This window comes from Anticarsia gemmatalis, chromosome 4 (assembly GCF_050436995.1).
Source record: "Anticarsia gemmatalis isolate Benzon Research Colony breed Stoneville strain chromosome 4, ilAntGemm2 primary, whole genome shotgun sequence".
Classification (NCBI taxonomy): domain Eukaryota; kingdom Metazoa; phylum Arthropoda; class Insecta; order Lepidoptera; family Erebidae; genus Anticarsia; species Anticarsia gemmatalis.
In genome coordinates this window covers 3639330-3662162 of record NC_134748.1, presented here as the reverse complement: position 1 = coordinate 3662162, position 22833 = coordinate 3639330, and the positions used below count along the sequence as shown (strand labels likewise).

The following is a 22833-nucleotide window of genomic DNA, read 5'->3' as shown; positions in this document are numbered from 1 at the left end:
TCTAATACCCACCTAGTTCGTGTGTACTTTTTCTGTATAAAAAGATTTATCCTAGTGCAGAATTTATCTTACTCTTACTTATCTATAAACAGCATCTTTGGTTTTATCATACCTATTATTATAATGTCTTTATATTATCATTGCAAAAGTCAAACGTTTTTATGACTTTATCTTATCATCGACTTTTATTATATGCATTTATTTCGTATTATCATTGCATCTCTCCAAGACAGAAGGTCTATTATATACGGTTTATTTATGCATCTAAGTTTTCCAAAAAAATAAACAAATGTAAGGAAAACAGAGTATCGGACGAAACGATCAAAATAATTAGATATATTTTTGAGGTTTTATATAAAAATCCTGGTGCCGAAACATACCGTAGGCTGCAGTACTGAAGATTTAATGATTTCTTCAAATTAAAAAAATAATAGGAACGTTAAAATCTTTAATTGATCTTTTTTTTGCTTACAACTGCAACCGTATCTATCTTCAAAAATAATATGAATATATTATATTTTTTTCAGTAAGAAAAAATAAATTCAAATATCATTAATTTGCCAACTAAAAGCTGTTAGTTTTTGTTGTGTACGGATGCTTCTTTTTTAACTCTTACATTTCCCGCATTGAACGATTAGTTTCGATAATATCCGCTAGAGAGCAGCATGGTGAAACTACCGCCAATCACCGATCTTGAAAATGTTTTGAACTGACATAAAACGAAGTTGCCAGCCATAACAACTAAACGTATTCTAATTTATACTGAAATATCTATTTAACATTACTAAGCGTTTATTTATTATTCCAGTATTAAATTATTAGTTTTGAGCTATATATTTGCTATATTATTTGTTATATTATTAACCAATGTATGTATGTATATTTTAAAAATGTATTGGATCTTGCGAATTGTTAAATGACAACACCGATAGCGAGTTCAGTTGCCTTTGGTTGGTTGTCAAACGGACAGACGTCAAGCAGAGCAGGTCAAGTAACGTCATTGTACCCGGCTTACGCTTCCGTCAAAACTCGAAAGTAGTTTTATAGAGTAGTGGAGGAAAATAGCTCACGTCATCACTCAGTTGCTATTCACACAGTCTTCGTAACCAGTGGTTGTGGTGCAATAATTAGTCATCAAGTGCGTGTGATATTAGTCACATAAAACACCATATAAATAGTTTATAATCTGTGTTAATTTATCGTTCAGACAGACATTAACAAAATGAATCCCTACCAGCAGGTAAGTTTTTAATTTTTCTCGCAGTCGGTAGATTTAGTTTTGGTGCTATGGTTAGCCAGATTTTTCTAATGCACTGCATTTCGTTTTTTGTGTGATCGTTTTGGATTTATGACTGGCCGGTGCGATAGAAAAAGTTCCATCGTTTTGTTTATCACAATAAACGTGTTTATAGAACTGAGAACAGTTAAAACTGGCTGAATGCTTTTGTTCTTAAATTAAAAAAAAAGTTATATTCCCGCCTAAATTATTTTACTTTCATGACAACATTAGTAAATTTATTTTTAATTTACTGTTCTTTGTTGCGTCGAAGTTGAGGGAAGAAACTCAAGAATGAGAAACCAATTTCCTATTATTCAAGAGTACTGTGGAATTGTTTAAATGTTATCAGGTGTAAGTTCTTTCAATATTGGGTTTGTTCTTTCAATACTTTTTATTGAAAGTTTATTGAACCATGAAGGTTTGTAAACAAATTGGATTAAATTAGAAATAAGATTGTTCTCTGTTTAACTTAACTGAGAATATAGGGAAGGATAAAAAAGTAAATGTAATGATTTGATTAAATAAGCAAATTTTGTTACTTATTGGATTGAACAGGCAGGCCATGAATTGATATTCATTTTCATTTCATTTAAGGGCCAATCAGGATACCCGCAACAGCAATACTACCATAGTATTGGATTTAGCAACACCGCCCCACAGTCCTTTGGGAATCCAATGCCTATGCCTGGCATGCCAACAATGGGTTACCCATCAGCACCTGGTGGCGCACCGGGATACCCACAGGTATCACAGGGTTATCCCCCTCAAAGCTCTGGATATCCAACACAACAAACTAATCAGGGTTATCCCAGGCCAAATACTGCTCAAGGCTACCCTACTCAGGGGTACCCTCAAGCTGCTCAAACAGGGTATCCCCAGTCAGCTCAGACAGGGTATCCAAAAGCACCTCAAACAGGGTATCCCCCAGCTCAGACTGGGTATCCCACTGCTCAAACTGGGTATCCCGCTGCTCAAACTGGATATCCCACAGCTCAGACAGGGTACTCGCAACAACCCCAGTCTGGCTATCCGCAAGCTAACCAAAGTTACCCACAAGGTAACCAATACCAAGGGTATTCATCACATAATCAGTCACCTATACATAGCCAGCAAGCTTATGGTGTGTCCGCATCGGTGCCTCAAACACCGAAGGTATGTTGAAACAGCTTTATTAACCTTGCAACTTAATGGTAATGGATCCTGTTGCATAAAATGCTATGTATGCTTTAAGTCTCTTTAAAAGTATGTTAGATGATTGTTGAAAGTGTAAAAGTAGGTGGATCTGCTATTTGTATATTATTTTGATGTGCCAGTATGCCGAAATAGTTGATCATACAATATTAATTTTACTATAACCATCAAAATTAACAGATTATGATATACTGGTTTCATTGACTATTGCACCTGAATGCATTCTTAAGTCAGACAGTTCAAATCCATAAAAAAATGACCCCATTTCACTGTATAATATGGAAGGTAACATACACAGTTTTTTTCATTCATCTAAGCTATTAAAAGTAGAGACATTACAAAATAGAAGAAACTAAAGTTGCAACAGGATTTTAGCCAGGAATAGGATTACATTTTTGAATATCAGCAAAGTTGCTAGGTGAATTTTCTTTTATTATGTACACCTTATGTGCTAATTTTATGAAGCTATTTATTGTGATAAGCAAAACAGTTTCTTTGCATGTTTTTTAAGGTTGCATGATTCATAGAAAATTGTTTCTTTTGCTTTGCATGTTCATACTTTTGTAGTTTTGTGCTACTGGTTATTTATTTTTAATTTTAGTGTTGTTTTGTATCTTAATATCCAGATTTTGGGTATGTTAAGTTTGGGAAGAGTTGCTTGCCCAGTAGTGGGACAGTAATAGGTGAAATAGTAAATAATTTTCAATACATCAGATTTTTTTTCTTTCTTTTAACACATGGTATCTTTAAAGGGGAGTAAAATGGCTGGGTAAATGTTTGATTAACCTTTATTTGTGTATGGAATGTAACCCCAATACAATCAAACAAGGTTTCAAATTATTTATTGTAATAACTTTGTTTTAATGGTCAACAATCAATTTTCCGAGGTCTTTACCTATTGACATGGTTAAGGAAATAACAATATGAAAACAGTACCGAAAAAAACAGTTGCTGTAACATATTAAAATACCAAACTATCCTTAAGGTAAAGAAAAGGAACCCCAGAAAAAGTTACTTGAGGACAATTGTCAAGTCAAATTTCCTTGAACTGTCATGCATTGTTGCTGTATTTTTACCTAGGTATATCTTAATTGGTACCTTTATTGTATTGTAGACTCCGAATCGGTAATACAATAAGTCTTGGTGTTTGCAATACGATTTACGATCTATAAAACTACGTAAATATTCCGTTCATATTTCAAAACAAAAATAATTGTATAAAAAATCGTAGAGAGCGCAACAGGCAATCTAACAGAAGACTGGCGTCGTACCTACTGCTACTGTGACTCTATTCAAGGAACAGTTTGCGGCAATTACATCGTTATGCTCACTTCGCCTCTCCGTACATTTATCAAAGCAACCAACGATTCAGTCTTGGCATTGGTCCCCGCTACAATGGATGTAGTGATCTCTAAATACACCTTTGTTCTCAACTCAACTCCACATTAAACCTTCAGTGTTATGGTGTTATAGTGATGTGACTGTGCTAACATATTTTCCGTTCGCTCAAAGTAAATCCTACAATTAATATGTCCTCTGTAACATCAAATTCCAGTATGCGCAGTGCCTATAGACCTTCAATTGGTATACGTCGAGGATTCAAATCGTTTCGTTATACGGTATTTATTTTTCTTTTATGTGTTCCTTCGGCGCTACGAATTCGTTCCAATTGTGTCATGCACTTGACAGCCAATCGTGCAAACGTATAACTGGAGTTAACAAGCTCTGAATTGCTCTGTACACATTTAAGCACTTAGATTATTGATGTTGGTCTAGTCTAGACGGCGAAGGAGCTGACTAAAACTAGTTGAAGAGAAATAATAGAGGTCTAAAATAGATCGCAGTGTTATTTTGCATATTTCTTTTGTTGTCTGTTAGTTCTTTTAGATGTGCTATTGTTGTAGAATGCTGTACGATTTTCTTTATGTTCTTTGTTGTTCCACACTGCGCCTGATGCACACGCTTGGTCAAACACTTCACAAAACACGCCACGTTTGTTTTGTAAAAAGTGGCACACATTCTGTCACGTAATATTACTGCGGTTCAGAGTAAAAATGTAACACATTTAACACAGTAGATACCCTAACTAAATGAATATTCACCATGAATTATGGTTACAAAGAGCAAGTAAACTAGAGAACTGCTTATTATATTCAAATGGTATACAACGTAGTTTGCACGGATCTTCTGCAATCGGTGATGGATATACTGTTATATATTTACCTATTTGATTATTTACTTCGACATGAGTAGACTACATTTTTTTTTAAAAACTTTGTCTTCTGTAACTAAGTACTTATATTTATTTAAAAAGCCGAATTTTATAATCAAATGGTAACTATCCATCAACCGTTAAAGTACTTCGAATTAATACAAGCTTCCTTTGCAGTCGAAACCGACGGTGGTGCCCGTCAACCCCTTCGATCCTCGTGAAGATGCGGCCACACTCCGCAAGGCCATGAAAGGTTTCGGCACGGACGAAAAGTCTATCATCCATGTGCTCTCAAGACGCACGAACGAACAACGTCTTCGCATCGCTTTCGAGTTCAAGACGCTGTATGGAAAGGTAGGTTTTATAATAATTATAATACAGGTTTTTCAAGGATGTCTAGCCGGTTCTGGAATGCTCTTTTTACTTCATTGCATTGAGAAATTATTGTTTTTTTGGCATTTGCAGCTGTGGCGATGAAATGTTATTTGATACCTATATTATTAACGTTACCTATCGTCACTTTTTGTAACTGGATTTTAAACTTACTAGTATTTTCTTAAAAAATAATAATTAAATTAAGTTCAGCTGAGAAGTGTTATAAGTAGATACCTTCTACAGAAAGTGCTAAATAAGAAAAAAAGGAAAATAATACTAAATCGAATTGTTTAAAACGCATAAGCGTAAAGAAACATCCTATAAACAGAATATAACAATATCAATATTTAATTTTAAATTAACGACCTTCAGAATCTGCACCGGACGCATGATCTATAGGATGAAACGCGATGCCCATAATTTATTTATAACGGGGAATGATAAATACACCAAACAGAAAAAGTTATTTTATTAAGAAGTATACAATATAGGCTAAAACGTGTCTGTTTCTAGATTTATTTTATCAAAACAATAATAATGCACAGTATATACAGGATGTGGTTTTTGAATATTTTATTTGAATGCCATTTTATATTTTAGTTCATTATCGATAACAGTATCCTGTTTAGGCTATAAAATAATATTTTTAGGTTATTATTATAAAAGTTGAGGACAAATAACAATCTGCACGCTGAGCCATAATTCGTATTCGAGTAGGTATGAAGCTAGTTACAGTAAGTTATTAAACAATTAATGTCTCATTAGCTTCGTACTATAATTAAGATGCTAGTGTATTAGCTTGTCTCATAATTTATTCAACTAGGAAAAGCGGAAGTTGGTGTGGTACCATATATTATAATTAAATCTTTCGTAAATAATGTTTTAAAAACATGGTTCAGTACTCAAGCAGACGAAACCACAATTAAAAGCTAATTTCCTATAAACTTACTGAATAGATTCTCGAAAAGACACATAACTTTAATTAAAATTGACACAAGGGATATAAATATGCCAATTGTGTCAATCCCGAGAAATATTTCACGCGAATTCGCAAGTAAAGACTCTTTTACGAACAGGCGTATAAGTATTCGTAGTCTTCAACGTCCGCAGTAGTGTAGTGCTCGGTAATAGGTATAAAATGTCCACATTACCATAAAGATGTTATCTAGATGTCTTTGTTTACATTGTTACGATAAAACCTTCAGTAATTTGTTGACTGAGGCCATAAAGGCTTACTTTTATAGAATCAATCACGTGAACCAAAAATTGTGTCACAATGAACGTATTTTTGTTTATCTATGAGAAAAAAGGCAAAAAAGTCATACCGTTGAATTGAAACCGATAAAAAGTTATAAATGAATAGTTTATAACACAGCTGCATAAGTTTCGGTTAATCTATCCGGTATATGCATTGACAGCAAATGTAGAAAAGATTCAGTCAGATTTCTTCCTAAGAAATGAAAAGCCTCAGCATAATAAAATTTATCTATACGTATAGGTCTATAATTCTATGTACTTTCGAAATAAAGTAGCTGTATTATAGTATAGGCCTCCGTCCGCTGCATAAACCTGCTGTTCTAAATTTTCTCAATTTAGTATAGGTTTCTACCCCATCGGTAAACTTTGCATACAAGACTCTGCTAAGTTGATGGACTATAAAGTTTAAAGGAAGGAAAATTGTGTAACTGTTCTGTAGTGAACGGGAAGTAGAGCAAATAAATGCAACAATGTGATTAGTGCTTACGATTTAAATAATATTCTGAAACCTAAAGCCTAAAACATAGTTATTATATCGAATAACAATCCACCAAATTTGTAGAAATATTTTGATGAAATACAACTATCGGTTTATAGGTGTGTTTTTTCCCTCATGAAATTATATTATTTTATCTCAATTAGGTATTACATTATAAATAATACAATGGAAAAATAAATAAAAATGAAACATTATTTATAGTTATTTATTTAATCTATTGTCCTGTATGATTGTAGGTATTGTAGTTGTACCAGTTGTCGCGATCGAAGTTCAAGTTCATTCGTTCAATCAAGTTTTGCTTTCCAAATGATTGTAGCGAGACCTTACATACATTTTTATAAGTATCTGATGGTTGAAAAAGTAGAGTACAAATAGAGACTAATATACATAAATATGTCCAATGGATTCACTATTGTTGATTCTTTTCCCATATCGAACTCATTTCTGAAGACCACAAAAACAAGATAAAGAATTCCGATTTAAAGACTCTATCAAGTAGTTCCTCATACTTTGCAACACTCAAAATGTGGCATATTGTGTCCATATTATCATATGCTTAAGATTTTTTAGGTAAGAATACAGTAAGAGAAAAATTACTGTATCGTCTCGCTATAAAATTTTTCGAGACACTACTGAAATAATGTAAACATCAAAACTTTTGTCGTCTGGACACGCCTATGAAAAATTACAGCTGTCTCCGTCCCCAAGGCTTTAGCTTACCAATTACTTAAACGTCAACCATTAACTGATTAACATCACTTTCAATTAGACTTTTAATTAACAGAAGTTATTACTTTATCCACAACGTATAATTCAGTCAATATCGTAGTACTTATCGAACATTATGAAGACCATTATAACCAGCAATATCACTGATGATTGAATGATACGTTTAAGTTGTTTGTTCGACATATTGTTTTTCTATTCTAACATATTTACTAAGGCATGTTCGAAGTATTTGTAGAAGTGTAGTGGATTTGTAGAAGTAGTGAGAAGTACACAACATATGCACTTGAAAACATAAAAAAATATCAAAAATTCTGAAAGATGTCACTCAAAATCAGTGTAGTTGTGTTTAATTTATGCGTTCGTAATTGACTAATGGTAGAATCGGACAGTTCTCAACACTAGAGCAGCCGTAAAGTACCGCTATAAGTACATTTATGCAAAAAAATAAGTGTTCACGTTGTTCTAGGTCATAGAAAATAAGTAAATGTTAGGTTTTATAAATGTCGTGTTATGTGCACTAGGTACCTCTATGAATCTATGCTTTGTTTAACCTTGGAGTCTATATCGCACGATATCATTTAGTATGTGCCATGACCTGCACAAATGTATACATATGTTAGATATCCATATCCACATGAATCGTAGAACTATTCATATACCTAATTAATAGTATATATTGCTAGTGGAATTTCTTGAAAAATAATAATTTCCTTCACGATAGTTATAAGAATCAGTCCATAATAATTTGTTAAGGAATATGCTTTAAATTATTTATGGATTTACCTTTTCTTGTTATTATTAAAAGGTAAGTATAGAAGTCTATAGAAAGGCATCGGCTTCATATATTATAGCCAATTTGGATTTTTTTTGATAATCTCAACGGTACTGTAGATAATTACATTATCTTAATAAATAGTAGCTTAGTAGCTACTAAGTTGATTTGCCTATTGTAAAATAGTTCTCTTATCCGTGCATTCCGGTGTCTGATAACAATAGTGCAAGTCAAAGATAAGTATTACCTCTTAGTAAATAAGATAAATTAATGTAATTTGTTAGTAATGAGTTATGTATATTGACATTTCAATCAACTAACAATGTTGGTTATTATCAGTACATATTACATTTAGCTTATTACAGTAAGAGTACCTCCATTTAGCGGTAGTTTATCTTTTCATTAGCGTTGCAGCTGAAATGTCAGTTTGAATAGATAAACTACTGTTAAATGTGTCTCAGATACCGGACATTAGTGATACACAGTCGCGATAACTACTTAGTGTCAAATAATATAATTTGCAAATGGATAAGGTTGCTATCATATACTCCAGCGAAAACGCAGCAATGGACTACATTTTATGTTGATTGTACATGAGTACGGTTTTAATAACTACATACCGATTTGATTAGGAATTAATTAGCCTCTCCAACAGTGTTAACGATAACGAATTCATATTATACTGAACGACGAAAAAAATACAAAAAGACTGCGTTCATATTTAAATCTAGTTTAACTGACATTTGATTGTTGAGCATTTGCAACATTTCTTTCGAAATTACATAACCTGAGATTTGGCAACATTCCAACATGCAGTCACACTTTTATCTAGAATATCGTGAGTGAATGACTCTTGTTTACTATTGTTATAGACTTGCTAAAACTTCTGCGACAAGCGGACCTTTGAAAACAATAATTGTGAACAAATTGTCGCGACAATTCTTTTGACATTTACATAATAACTAGGTTTACGCTTGGTTAATCAACTGTAGCACAAAACACTCGGCGTGTTCTATTTGATCCATATTTTTCTTTGCACATCATCTTTATTTCTTAACAAAAAAATAGCATTACAGATAATCCTATTGAAAATAATCTTTTACATTATGGATAGACAATACTTAATTAATTTAAAAGAAAATTCAGCATACAGCAACTAACGTTATTTATATCAATATTTTTTTTTAGAGTCAGATGTGTATGTAAATAATATAATTTGGTGCATTACGTTCGAATTGCCGTTGACCTGTTTACTGTAAAGTGATAAAACAAGTTCTAATCTGCATATTATTATGTAGTATGTTATATTTAAGTAGAGCAGAAACAGAGTGAACATTTTGAAATAGCGATGATTGTCCAATATTATTATTGGCGTATAACCAATGCCAATGGAACTCCCCATGCACAAAAAGTGTTTTCATAAGAAAGTATGATTCACTCTATAGTTTTCTTTCTCGTGAGAAATTGGCACCGGGCGAAATGATATTGTGCCAATACTACTCGTCCAATGAGCCGTAATGCTATCGATCGGGGTTTTCTCAGAACACATGTGTTCGCTGTTTTTCCTCATAACTTGGCTTCTTCTAATAAGTTTTTCTTTGAACTTTCATCATCACCTCTGTAATTCTTTTGCGGGGAAATTGTTTATTTTTAATGCAACAAATTATAACTACAATAACATGTACTTGAGACATTTTTTTGTACGGTTTTTCCGCTCCAACTATCTTTTCGTTACGTTTTACGAAGCAAAAAATATTTTAAAATGTTCGTCTAATAATCGGCAGTTACAAATTTAAAAGTATCATCGATCCTACAGTCTTGCTAGAAAGGGTGATATAGTTATGAGATTTCCGGTTTCTTCAGTATACCTTTCATATCTTTTGCGTCTCTTACTTCTTTCTTTTTTTCTTTACTGTTGGACTTATTGAGTGTAATAAGTATCTTCTGTTTTCGTGAGTTATTGTTATTCATCTTGTCATGTGCATATTTGACCTTCACAATATCGTACTCTATCTATTAAAAGAAAGCAAACGGCAACAAGAACCAGGTTTATAAAGGTCGCTTCGTACGGCACATCTGCATACAACCTGTTACAAACCAGTCTCACCGTATGTTTGTCTACAGGATCTCGTCTCAGACTTGAAGAGTGAAACCAGCGGGAAGTTCGAAGACCTCCTTGTGGCGTTGATGACTCCTCTTCCTCAATTCTATGCCAAGGAACTGCATGATGCCATCGCGGGAATAGGCACGGATGAGGATGTGCTTATCGAAGTTATGTGCACTATGTCCAATCATGAGATCAACGTCATCAAACAAGCCTACACTGCTAGTAAGTACTTTATTAATGTACTCATAATTTTGCGGTACAGATAAGAACAAAGTCAGAACTTTTTTAAATGATTGAATGTACTAATGAAAAAGAATTTTAATGTTATGGGGTTGAGACAAACATAACATCGAAGTAAAAAAAAATGTAAAGTAGCAATAATGTAATAAAATTTACTTCTCAATTAAAATTTGTAAGGCGTCATACAAAATACCCCGGGATTTAGGTTAGGTTAGGTTAGGTTTCCTGGGCTTTTTCCGCACTTAGCCTCTTAAATGGGCCTTTGTGCGTGTATCTACCCTCTTTCATTGTTGCGTTGATTCGCCCTCACTCCAGCCATCCTAGTTCTTCCCAGAACTTCAGTAGCTTTTTCAAGTTGCTGCAGGCTTCCTGGAGTGTTGTTGTCAATATTTTTGTTCGCGCTCGTTGGTCCGCCACGCTGTTGCATTCCACTAGTACATGTTGTGGTGTTTCCTCTGCCTCCATGCATCCTCTGCACAGAGGGCTGTCCGTCACGCCTATTGTACATAGATGTTTGTTTAGGGGACAATGGCCGGTTAGGATTCCTATTACCTTGCGTATTTTGTCCCTTTTTAGACTGATAAGGTTGCGGGCAAGATTCTTAGGTGCCACCGGAACTGCAGCCTTAGTTTGCCTGCAACCTTTGCTGTTGTTCCATTCTTTTAGGTGTTTCGCTTCGGTGTTTCTGTTCAGCCAAGATTTAATTTGTGCTTGGGGGATAGGCAGTAGTGGTTCCGGTCCAAGTACTGTTCCATTTGATCCCCTTTTAGCTAGTTCATCAGCTGCATCGTTTCCCATTGAATTGCTGTGCCCTTTGATCCATTGCAGGGTAACTGTGTTCGTACGTGCAATAGCCTGGAGCGCATTATGGCATTCCAGAACAAGGGCAGATGTTATAACGTTATTTTGTAAGGCTTGTAGCATGGATGCACTGTCCGAGACAATTTTTATTTTAAAGTCTCTGACATCTCTGGCTGCGACTGCTTGTGCTGCCTTAGTGATTCCTATACATTCTGCTTGGAAGATTGTATTTAGTTTGTCTAGGGTGGCTGATATTTTGATATTTAGATCGTTCGAGAAGACGCCGGCTCCTGTACCAAATGCGGTTTTGGATCCGTCAGTGTATATCCTAACTTCGTTGATGCCAGAGTCATCTTTAGATTCCTCTTTGAGTTGGATATTGTATCTTCTGTCAAAAACGTGGTGACATGGCGTTTTATCTGTAGGTGCATCGAGAAGTGGTATTTCCTTCAAGATACATTGCAGAATTTTGGTGTGTGTTGTTTCTGGGTTCTGCTGCCATAGCCCGTTTGCTTTTAGTCTTAAGGCAGCCGCTTGTGCCTCCTCCTGTATAACCAAATCTAAGATACCCCGGGATTTATTCGGCGACCTTTCTTATCATTGGGATATTCCTGTTCAGTTGTTTTAAAACTTATCGGAGTCTTTTGGTAACAAAATAGTCATTATCTTAGAATGTTTTAGTTGCTTATCTTGACTGTAATAAAATTACTCAGTGGATAAAAGTCGTAAGAATAAATAAACGAAACACGCCTTTCTTCCATCAATGCTTGGAAAGCTTGCATAAGTCATATGGCTAGTTTCACACACAACACTATTCTTAGAGCAGTAAACAATAGCTACGAGACGTGTTGCAGATCATAACTTTTAAACGTTCGCGTTGCATGTTCAATATTAAATAAGATACGGGAATTAAAACGAACATGTAATTTACCTTGGACCATCGCTGCGACCACAGCGAGTGCAACTTGCGCCGAAACGTTGGGCATGGCAAGGTATTGAAGTTAATAAACGAAACAAATCTTCATCGTTTATTTAACGTATCGTGCAGGGATAAAATTTTAATGATAGTAACGTGTTTTCCCTTACCTCAAGGAAAATTAAAGGGAAACATGCTTCTACTTGTTTCGAATCAATCATTGTTTATACGGTAGTAAATTTAACATTCATTTGCAGTTAGTAGGCACTTCTTTATGCAAATAGTGTTGCCAATAGTGACAATATAGCTATTTAATTTTGCTTACCTACGTCCTTATGTTCAATTTGTTCCTACTGGCCAGTAACAGTATCTTTATAGTCTTACCTTAGATGTTTAACGTCTCGTTCGCTAAATATACAAAATGTATTATGAGCTGTTCATACTAAAATGTCTGATCACTTTCACGAAGTCTTGGCCAGATATTATACTCAAGAGAAAGAAAAATCTTATATACCTACATTACCTAATTACAAAAAAAAAAAAAAAAAAAAAAAAAAAAAAAAAAAAAAAAAAAAAAAATCACGAAGAGGAAATTTGCTAAAAAAAACTGCTCTTAGGGGCCGGTTTCTCAACAGTTATAATGACCGTGGAAAAATCGACATTTAGTACACGTACCGACATTAAATGTTCGAGAGACGAAAACATATCGAACGATGGTCGATCGCCCTTGACACACGCCGATTACGATTGCTAACGTCTAGGGGTGTCTAGGACTCTTAGGTTATCTATTATTTACGAGCTATGTAGGACAGGATAGAAGCAATCTTTACACTGAGCATATGAGATTAGTATGAAATTGCTTAAATGGTATGAAACTTGAAGTTACTTGTCCTCGGAGATATGATCTGACTAATGAATCGTTTCCTACACGTGCGCCTAAAATAGGCATCTTTTGACGTACAAATGTAAATTATGCGGCTCAAGTATTTTAGTTTACACGAGGTCTCCGGTATCACGATATTCTTCACACGAGATACATGTTTTTTTTTGCGCTCGTACAAAAAGATGTAATTAGAAAAGTATCCTATTAGATAGAATTTGATCAGAATTCATTACCGTCTCACTGCAGGGCATGGTCTCCTCACAAAATGATGCAGGGTTAAGCCTTGAGCCCACCACGCTGTTTAAGTTTTGGCTCGGACTCTTAAAAATATTTATTTAGTTACGAAATACAGGTTGATTCCTTTGTCAATTCTACTATTAAAGAAAAAATATTCATTGAAAGAGATTTATAACAGAATCATAAAAAAGATCAACAAACAGTCGCCCTTCGAATGCAATGTCAACCACAAAGTATATTCGTATTATGATGAGTCAACATTTATTTATAATCACTGTATATCAACTTCCGTTCGTTCACACAACACACAGTGGCATGCTATCTTTTGTCACAGATCAAATACAACGTGTTTGCTGTTATTCTATATACGTACTATGCAAACTCCCTGTGGTACTACGACTTAGAACTACACTATAGAATAAACTGTTATCATTGGCCTATATTCATCTATTGCAGATGATTAAGGTGGCGTCAGGTAGAATTACTGCAGTTTTTGTTCGTGGCTCAAAAAGCCTATGCATTGCATTTTAGTTGCCACTCCCTCATAGGGCTTTTGAGTATAAACAGATCGCAATTCGCAGCTTTGTCAGCAAGGTATTTCTTATTGAAAATAGTAGCCTGTCATCCTGCGGGATGTAATCTATAAATTTTTCATTTTATCAAATTGGTTCCGACGTATAAAAAAACAAGCAAACACTTTCACATTTGTATAATATTAAGTGGCGATATGTATGACAAGACAAGATGTATGGATGTTGAAGAACCTAGGTAACATTAGGAGGAAAGAGGCGTTCTTTGGTCTCTTCCTACATTTATGAGAAGAAGGCATGATTTTTTATATGTATGTATTAAGGAGCGATATCGGTTCCTAATATGAACAATTTCGACGGTTTGAATTCTTTTGTCAATGCTTATAATCTACGTCCTATTTACCCAAGGTTTCCAAATGTTATTCAACCCCCGTCTCTCAAAAACAACCCAGTATTGTATTACAAGCTCGTCCATTAGCAGCCGGAACTATGTCTTGGTCCACTGCCAAATATCGAACCGTAATGCCGTAATAGTGAATTGTGACGTCATCCTACCGCTAGACTCGTAGGCGGCTTGTTATGAATCAACAGTTTTTACATCGCCGATCATTAGATACAGCCTTCGTGTATACAATGTACATTAAGGCCAGTTTTTTGTTGCCATTATACATAGTACAAGAAAATCGCTTCAAAAATATGTGAGAGATTATTTTACGACGTTGTAATCGTAAATAACATACTAAGTAGAGTAAAGATTAAATACATTATTTTGCTAATCAAGATCGTATAATAAAATCTGTAAAAAAAACATTTGATTACGAACTTATATTAGTACTAAGTACATAGCCGAGGAAGTAAAATGTTGGAATTTTGGGCAGCAACCAACATAATATGCATAATCGTACTAACTTTTATGTAGAGACCGTTTTGTGTACAATTTCGTTCCAAGAGAATCCGTCTGTCTATTAGTAAAAACTAATTTGAGTTTATCGCAAACAGACAATTGATTAGAACCACGTAGTTTTATATCTTTACATAATTTTATTTTGATTACAGTTTACGGCAATCTTCTCGAGGACGATCTCCGCGGTGACACATCGGGCAACTTCAAGAGGCTCATGACATCATTGTCTATGGTACGTTTTTATTACTCATCCGTGACGCGTGGGCGTGTACAATGACGTCCCGATAGACGTTATGGTTAATACGTCAATCGTGACGTATAGTTGCACTTGCGACTTGGTGATGAAATCGACTTATAATATTGATTGATGATTGATGATCACAAGTTTATTATTGATGCCATTTTAGTTTTGTAAACTATTTGACGGTAAAAATGAGTTATCGTCATAATAATATGAATTCACCTTGGCAATCAAATTTATTTAAATGAAGATTAATGGGAATTTATTTTATGTGGTCTTTATAATTTTATTGACTAGTTAGCATAAACACGTAATATATCTAGTTAAATCAACAAGTCAACTGATAGCCTATTCCATAACTAATCAAATAAAATTAAATTATAGTGGCTTTCAATATTGAAATATGAAGCATAAAAATCACGAATAACCACCAATAAATAATGATATGTCCCACACCAAACAGCACAAGCCTATTAATAGTATCATATATTGAAAATCTTATTTAATATTTTCAGGGTAACAGGTCTGAAGATTTCCACGTGGATCAAGAAAAGGCAAGGGAAGATGCTAGGAGTTTGCTCCAAGCTGGTAAGTTATAAGCAGAAAAAAAGCCTTACTTTGAACAAATATTAAATTATACATATTAAATATAGCATGTTAACAAATATATGAATTATACCTGTGACGCGGTCGGTAGTGCAACCGACTACTGTATACGAGGTCCTGGATTCGATTTCCTGGTAAATTAATATAAGATTATTCTCAAAAGTAGTCCAAAATTTGATATCTTATACATTCGTAAACAACATGTTTCATGGTTTTCCCTATTGCATTTAATTTCCATACACCTTTGCCTGCACCTTCGGGTATAACAGGCGTGATATTATGTAGGTGTATGAATTAATGTTTACTAACTCTTACGTCAACAATTATATATATTATAATTAATAACAACTGTAATACAGTTATTTAGGTAATACGGTTATAATACAAGGAAAACCTGAATATATATCATGTTACCTACTTATTTTGTTACCACCGCTGATTATTGTTCCAAACAGGATACGTTTACTAACCTATTTAAGTTTGAATTGTACCGAATCTTGCACTCCACTTTGTAGATACGCAAATATGCCCAGAGGGGTGTACAGAATATCCTATTTCTCTTACACATTAATACTCACATTTTAAACTTTATGGGGCTCATAGTAAGTTAGCTCACTGGTCGACAATCGATCTGTAAGTTAAGAAACACTTGGCGCGGTCATTTTATAGATACCGCTTTCAGACAGGTTGAACAACTGTAACATTAAGTTGACCACTAACCACACCATATAATATTTTAGATTTAAAATATGAGTTACTTTTATGTCTATAATATAATAATAGATAGGTATCACCTATCATAATTTCTGTTTATTTGTAGGTTTCATGTAGTTTCGATAAGAACTAAAAGCAATTTTACCGCCTATGAATACAGCATTACTCATACACATCTAATGAGTATGTAATGTATGTAAACACTTATATTTCCATGAAAATGTACTCTGAAATTATGATGTAACCATTAACAACAAGCCGATACACTTCAAACCGAATAGAGCTCTATAGGAACAGAATAGAGTAGTAAATTCAATGCGTTATTATTTTACCGACAAAATCTGATAGTGTTTTGAAGTGGTAACACCGATTTCCTTTAAGCATCTACTCAAAAAAGTACTACTAGTAATATGATGATAAAAACAAAATAATCTTTTTTTTACGCGACTCGAATAAGTTTTTAAATACCTACCTTGTTGGGATTTTCTCAATAGTTTGATAACATGTCCGGTATGTGGCAAACCAGATTGTTTACTTTTCCTATTAAAACGTAACATGTGCGAATCTGTTGCTATGAACAGATTGACGTAATATGATACTTTTTTGGAGGTACCAAGAGGTGATAAGTAATTTAATAATTGATCAAGCTGTAATGTTATAAAAGAGAGATTTCAGCATTTTTTTGTATAAAAGGTTTCAATCTAAATGTGTTAAGGATATATTTTTGTTATTTTATTAATTTTATATTACATTTTATCTCTATTAAAAATCTCTAATGTATGCTAAAGTAAGTTTTAAATGTCAATTCATTATTATTGAGATCAGTATCTTGTAACAAGGTTGTTAGAACAAAAATATCACACATACATACATAAATGTGTGAAGGTAACAAAGTTCAAGTGCGTTCGTATTGAAAATGGTTCTGGCACAAAATGTACGGACGATTGTACTACACTTCTTTCATATTTCTATACTGTATTATAGAAATATGATATAAGTGTTTAAGTGTACTATAGTTAAAAGGTCAAAATTTTCTTAGTTATTTTGCTCACACAGTTACGACTTTAGATACGACGAAGTAACTTTTGACTATCTCCTATTGATAAAACAGTCATTCCCTTTCTGATAATCAAAATTTAGCATGTCCAATAAATAATCAACTCAATTGTAATTTCTCTTACAAAGTCTTTAATTTTGACTCCGGAATTATCATTATCATGTTATCTTAAGTTTATCCGTAGATGATAAAGTAGGTTTGCATTACTTAGATTTTGATAAAACATTTGTTTTCACAATTACATAACTTTACTCACTCTACTAAAAACATTTCAATATGACTAACATCCTATTTAGAATTGATCTTCTAATCATCCTTGACTCATATCATTAACAATACGTTACTCAGGTTCTCCAAACATGTGTAAATGTTTTTTTTATGGGCCATGAATAATGTTGTGACGTCACTCGTACGTCAGTACAGCGTGTTAAATTCTTTGTTATGCTTGAATCATAGGGATTTCCCAACGATGATTGTTGATATTTTTTAAATAAATAATTCATAAGTATCACGTGATCAGAATTAAGAATAAAGTTGACATGTAGTAGGTATATGTAGGTATTCTAAGATAGAGCAACCATACTATAAGTATGTACCTTTAAAGTAATAAAAATCTTATATTGCTATTTAAGCAAAAATACCTTTTACGATAACCACATATTTAGGTACTTATTAACTAGTTACTCATCTTTGACATAGAAATCTCATAAAATCGTCTAGTGTTATTCCTTAATCATTTGCTTATTTAAAGACATCAATTAAACCTAAAACCGAAGCATGAAATTAAGTCTTACTCTGACTGACACACAAATTAAATTCCTAGAAAAACTATATAACTCACAGAGAGTTACTAATAGAATTGGCAATGAAAATTAAATTAACCGAATCTGTCTCCTATTTTCAGGTGAGCTCCGTCTCGGCACTGACGAGTCTGTGTTCAACGCAGTCCTCTGCTCCCGGTCGTTCCCGCAGCTGATGGCGATATTCCAGGAGTACCAGTTCCTGACCGGACATGACATCGATGATGCTATCAAGGCTGAGTTCTCTGGAGATATGGAGAAGGCGCTTCGAGCTATTGGTATGTTTAATTATATTTTTTTATCATGATTTTTTTTAAACGCTTGTAAGACAAGGCAAAACAAAGGCTATTATGCAACAGTATTTTAACTCTTAAAAGAAAGATATCAAAACCGTATCATACGTCACAGTTGTACAGCTGGCACAACTGTGACGAATGATAGGGTTATGTAATTTATTTACCTGCATTGAAACTGATTTTTCTTTATTGTTGGTGTTTTTTTAATTTTATACTTCTGCAGTTTCAAAAACGCTGTAAATGCTAAAGCAAATAAAAAACGTATTTCAAAAGAGTGGGTATTTCGAAATACTTATAACTCTAATAAGTCATGTACTACCTATTACCAGCGATTTTCTGGTTCCTTAAATGTCCTATACCTAGTGTAAGCTGACTTTGGTTTCTAAAGTAAAATAATAATAACTCAAAAAACAATTCATAATTTCTGTATATTAAGTATTATTGTTCAACATTTCAGTAAAAATCGTGCGCAACAAGCCGCTCTTCTTCGCGGAACGTCTGCACAAGTCGATGAAGGGTCTCGGCACCAACGACCGCCAGCTCATCCGCGTGATGGTGACGCGCTGCGAGATCGACCTCGGTGACATCTCTGACATGTTCCAGAGCAAGTACGGCGAGTCGCTGCAGAGCTGGATAGAGGTAGGAATTGTAACTTTTTGCACTTTATATGCCGACTTATAAGGCATAGTAAAAACATAGGTCCCTTTAAGATTACAAGCTAATAAAAAATTGCAAAGTCCGAACTAGAAAGAAAAAGTAAGCAGTATCTGTGTATTCGCAGATCTTGCAAGAAGTAGCTGTCAAATAACCTCGAATAAAACGATGAAGTGAAAAATCTTAATTAAGTTAACAGATGATTTAGTATATTAAGTATAGGTACTGTTGACTTAATTCCCAAGCAAAAGGCTGTTGTATTGGTAAAAACTTGTATTTCACATTGTATTAAACTTTGAACCAGCCTTTTAATAAAACAGAGTAGCTATAATAAAACAATAAACCAGTCTATAAGAAACTCACCTCATGTTATATTTTTTTTACTAAAATATCATATTTCTTTTTTCCAGGGCGACTGCTCCGGCCACTACAAAAAGTGCCTGTTAGGTCTTCTCGGCCTCTACTAAGATCATCGCTTATAATGCTTCTCAAGTACACCTACATTAAGATTCATACGTTATATTTAAAATCTCAATGTTATTGATGTTCACCCTCATTTCGTATAGTGCGTTAATATAAGTTCTGTACTGTTTTAAATGTATACGTACTTTATTTGAGTATGTATTAGAATTAATTGCTTTATTGTTAGCCAAACGGCTTTATAAGTTTAAAGACAACTTTCTTTATATGAAGCGATATTTACCGCTTATTATAGCGTTCATTCACAAAACTCTACTAGTAATGAACGATATGACTCTTCACAGATTATATAATGCCTTCGTTATATTATATGAGTGAGTGTGAATGACCGGTATAATGCAAATAAGTGGCTTTTGCACGAAAAAAAGTATAAGTTTAGTGAGTGATTTTATCACTTCATTTTTCATGATTTTAAAATCGTCAAACTTTGATAAAGTATTAAGAAGAATATATTATTTTTTACGAACATGATTATTGGCAAATATTACATTGCTCTGTTGAATCGAATATTAAACCGTCCCTTTGATCTGACATCGAAAAATCTCCGTAGAGTTATTTGAAAATTTTATTATTTTGAGTTGAACTCATTTCATTTATATACAATTTTTTTTTAATCCTAAAATTTCCTACTAAAAGAAAGATCTTAATAAAAAATTATACGTTATTTTGATACATTTTGGCTATGAAAATGCATACTTTAATAATAAAAGCATGATGAGATACCTGTTGTGTTGAAATTCTTGGACATTAATAGATCTTTACTACGCCTTATAAAGAGTACAATTCTAATTGACTGTTTTTACAATACGCACCGATATTATAAGATGTTTTATACGAGATTCCTACACCGTGTCTTATACTATTCAATATAAATGAATGAAGCCTACAATTAACATGAAATGCCCCAGAAAGTGTACTAAAATGTCTCTTATTGAGAATATAACTATATAAAATACTTCGTAACTAAGGCCTATAATAAAGCGTTAAGGCTTGAACATTATCTTTCATGATACAAACGCAATACACGTATGCAGTGACTACATCGCGTGTTCTTGGATATAGAATTGCGTAGACGAATTATACGATGAGCGCAACGATCTCGCACGATGGGGTAACTGTATAAAGTCAGCTCATCCAAATTATTTCACATTTTCTTGCAAAATGCATGTTGTTTCGACCGCGTTTGTTGCATTCGTACCTGTAGCGCAATTCTCTACCACTATCGACTATCGACAACTGGCTAGCTATCGAAAAAATCGTATGAAAGCTCTTAGCGCCTCTAGCGGGCGCTGCTGGAACCATTTTTTGCAGTACATTATAAATGTCAAACTCGATACCCGATAGTACAGACTGTTGAGAATTGCACTACTGTAAGATGTCATTTGCCTTTGAAATGCGCATGTTTTTTGTCAAGCTATAAGCGCCTAAGAACAGGATTAAGATTTAAAGAAGAAATATAGATAAGGCTTTCATTTCTTTACAATTTAAGGGTGTTTAGCTTCTCTCATTGTTTATACTGATTAGTTACTAAATAGAAATATCTAGTTACTATTAGTTATTTTATTAATTGTAAACATAATGGTCATTGCATTTAATCATAAATATTATTATTGTTATTGAAAAGATAATTATACTTTACTTGTTAAAAATAATTGAAACACATTTTGTTTTCAAAATCAATTTAGATTTTATTATCTGTCAAAAAGATATTCAATGAAAGTTTAGTATTAAAAAAAATACAAAAAAGTCCTTTGAGTTGATTAAACAATAAAAAAAACAACGGATATCCTCTTTTTTTTTATTCATTTTTTGCGTAACACATACAAGCACTGATTGTTTTAAAATACTCTTTGTATTCCGCATGTTTTATATAAATCTCCCACCCATATTAAGATAATAATAATAAGGCAGAATTTAAAAACACGCTTTTTACAACAATTTCATTTTTACAGAAATATACTTATTTACTTCAATTTATAAAAATATTGGATCTATATAACTAGTAAATAATGCTTTTAGGTAATATTTTATACTGTTCTATGGTGAAATTGCATTTGGTTATTTAAATACGACATGTCTTTTTCACTCTTTCGATATAACATGAGACAGTATTTACTTATCAGCCTAGCCAACTATGCTGAAGCCGGCTTACTGTCTCAGTGGATACAGCTGAATGCAATATTTTACAATTCTATTGGACCTCCACAGTTTGGGTTATAAGACGATATCCCTCGCTAAGACTGGTTGTTACATTTTCAAGCTTCTGACTAACGACTGGTAACGAGTGTCAAAGTTAAATAAAAACTAAACTAAACTAACGTTTGAAATTGAAAGTCGGAGCCATAATTTAACTTGCCTTCCAAAACAAGGAAGAAGAGAGAAATAACTAGCAAACACGAATAACCAAATGTCTTGTCACCATAATAAATGTTTTGTGCCTAAATGTTATATTTGCCTTGTATATTGTTGTGAGTGTGCCTAAATCTCAAATGTGCCTACAGTTGTGAAACAACTATCTGAGCCTGAATGTCCGATGTTGTATACTTTATTATACACTTAAAATGTCTAATCGAATAAATGATATGTAAGTTAGATGATCGTTTTATTATTCGCCAACCCAACCTTTTCACTTCGCCGTCCTAATATTCCCACCAACAACCAACTTTCTCATCATACGAAGCTATTTGAGACCCCAACCGAGTAAATTTCCTCGCCTCCCCTCACTTTAACCCCCTACAGCTTTTTTACGGCTCAACCGAGTTTCATCAAACATGTCTAAGAACACTCGCACATAAGTTACCTAGAATACAAAAAAAAACTAAATCGAAATCACTGCATCCGTTCGGGAGCTATGATGCCACAGACAGACAGACACTCACACACAGACAGACAGACAGACACGTCAATCTTAAAACACCTCTCTTTTTGCGTCGGGGGTTAAAAACACAAGTTAAATTAAAATCTAGGTACTACACTAGACAATCTTTTCTTACCTTATATAAGACACAAAGTTATAGGAACTACCTACATCAACTTCCAAGTGGAACCTCATT

General features: G+C 33.7%; 1 protein-coding gene across 4 annotated transcripts; it reads left to right on the top strand.

The window, feature by feature from the left end:
- Window positions 1-960: 960 nt before the first annotated feature.
- LOC142972245 (annexin B9-like) lies at window positions 961-22372 on the top strand. Of its 4 annotated transcripts, none has more exons than XM_076113175.1 (9): window positions 961-1240; window positions 1874-2431; window positions 4860-5036; window positions 10439-10643; window positions 15085-15164; window positions 15689-15761; window positions 18455-18628; window positions 19104-19285; window positions 19711-22372. In XM_076113175.1, exons 1-9 carry the CDS (start codon window positions 1223-1225, stop codon window positions 19765-19767), a joined length of 1524 nt encoding a protein of 507 aa, XP_075969290.1. In that variant the 5' UTR covers window positions 961-1222; the 3' UTR covers window positions 19768-22372. The 4 variants fall into 4 exon arrangements, with proteins under 4 accessions (XP_075969290.1, XP_075969291.1, XP_075969293.1 ...); XM_076113176.1 differs by having other exon boundaries at window positions 963-1240; window positions 1874-2023; XM_076113178.1 differs by lacking the exon at window positions 1874-2431 and having other exon boundaries at window positions 965-1240.
- Window positions 22373-22833: the final 461 nt, after the last annotated feature.

Bases quoted from the DNA above. Each gene is read 5' to 3' on its own strand.
- LOC142972245 (XM_076113175.1), top strand. The intron at 10,644-15,084 runs GTAAGTACTTTA...TTTTGATTACAG, and splicing joins CAAACAAGCCTACACTGCTA to TTTACGGCAATCTTCTCGAG. The intron at 15,762-18,454 runs GTAAGTTATAAG...TCCTATTTTCAG, and splicing joins TAGGAGTTTGCTCCAAGCTG to GTGAGCTCCGTCTCGGCACT.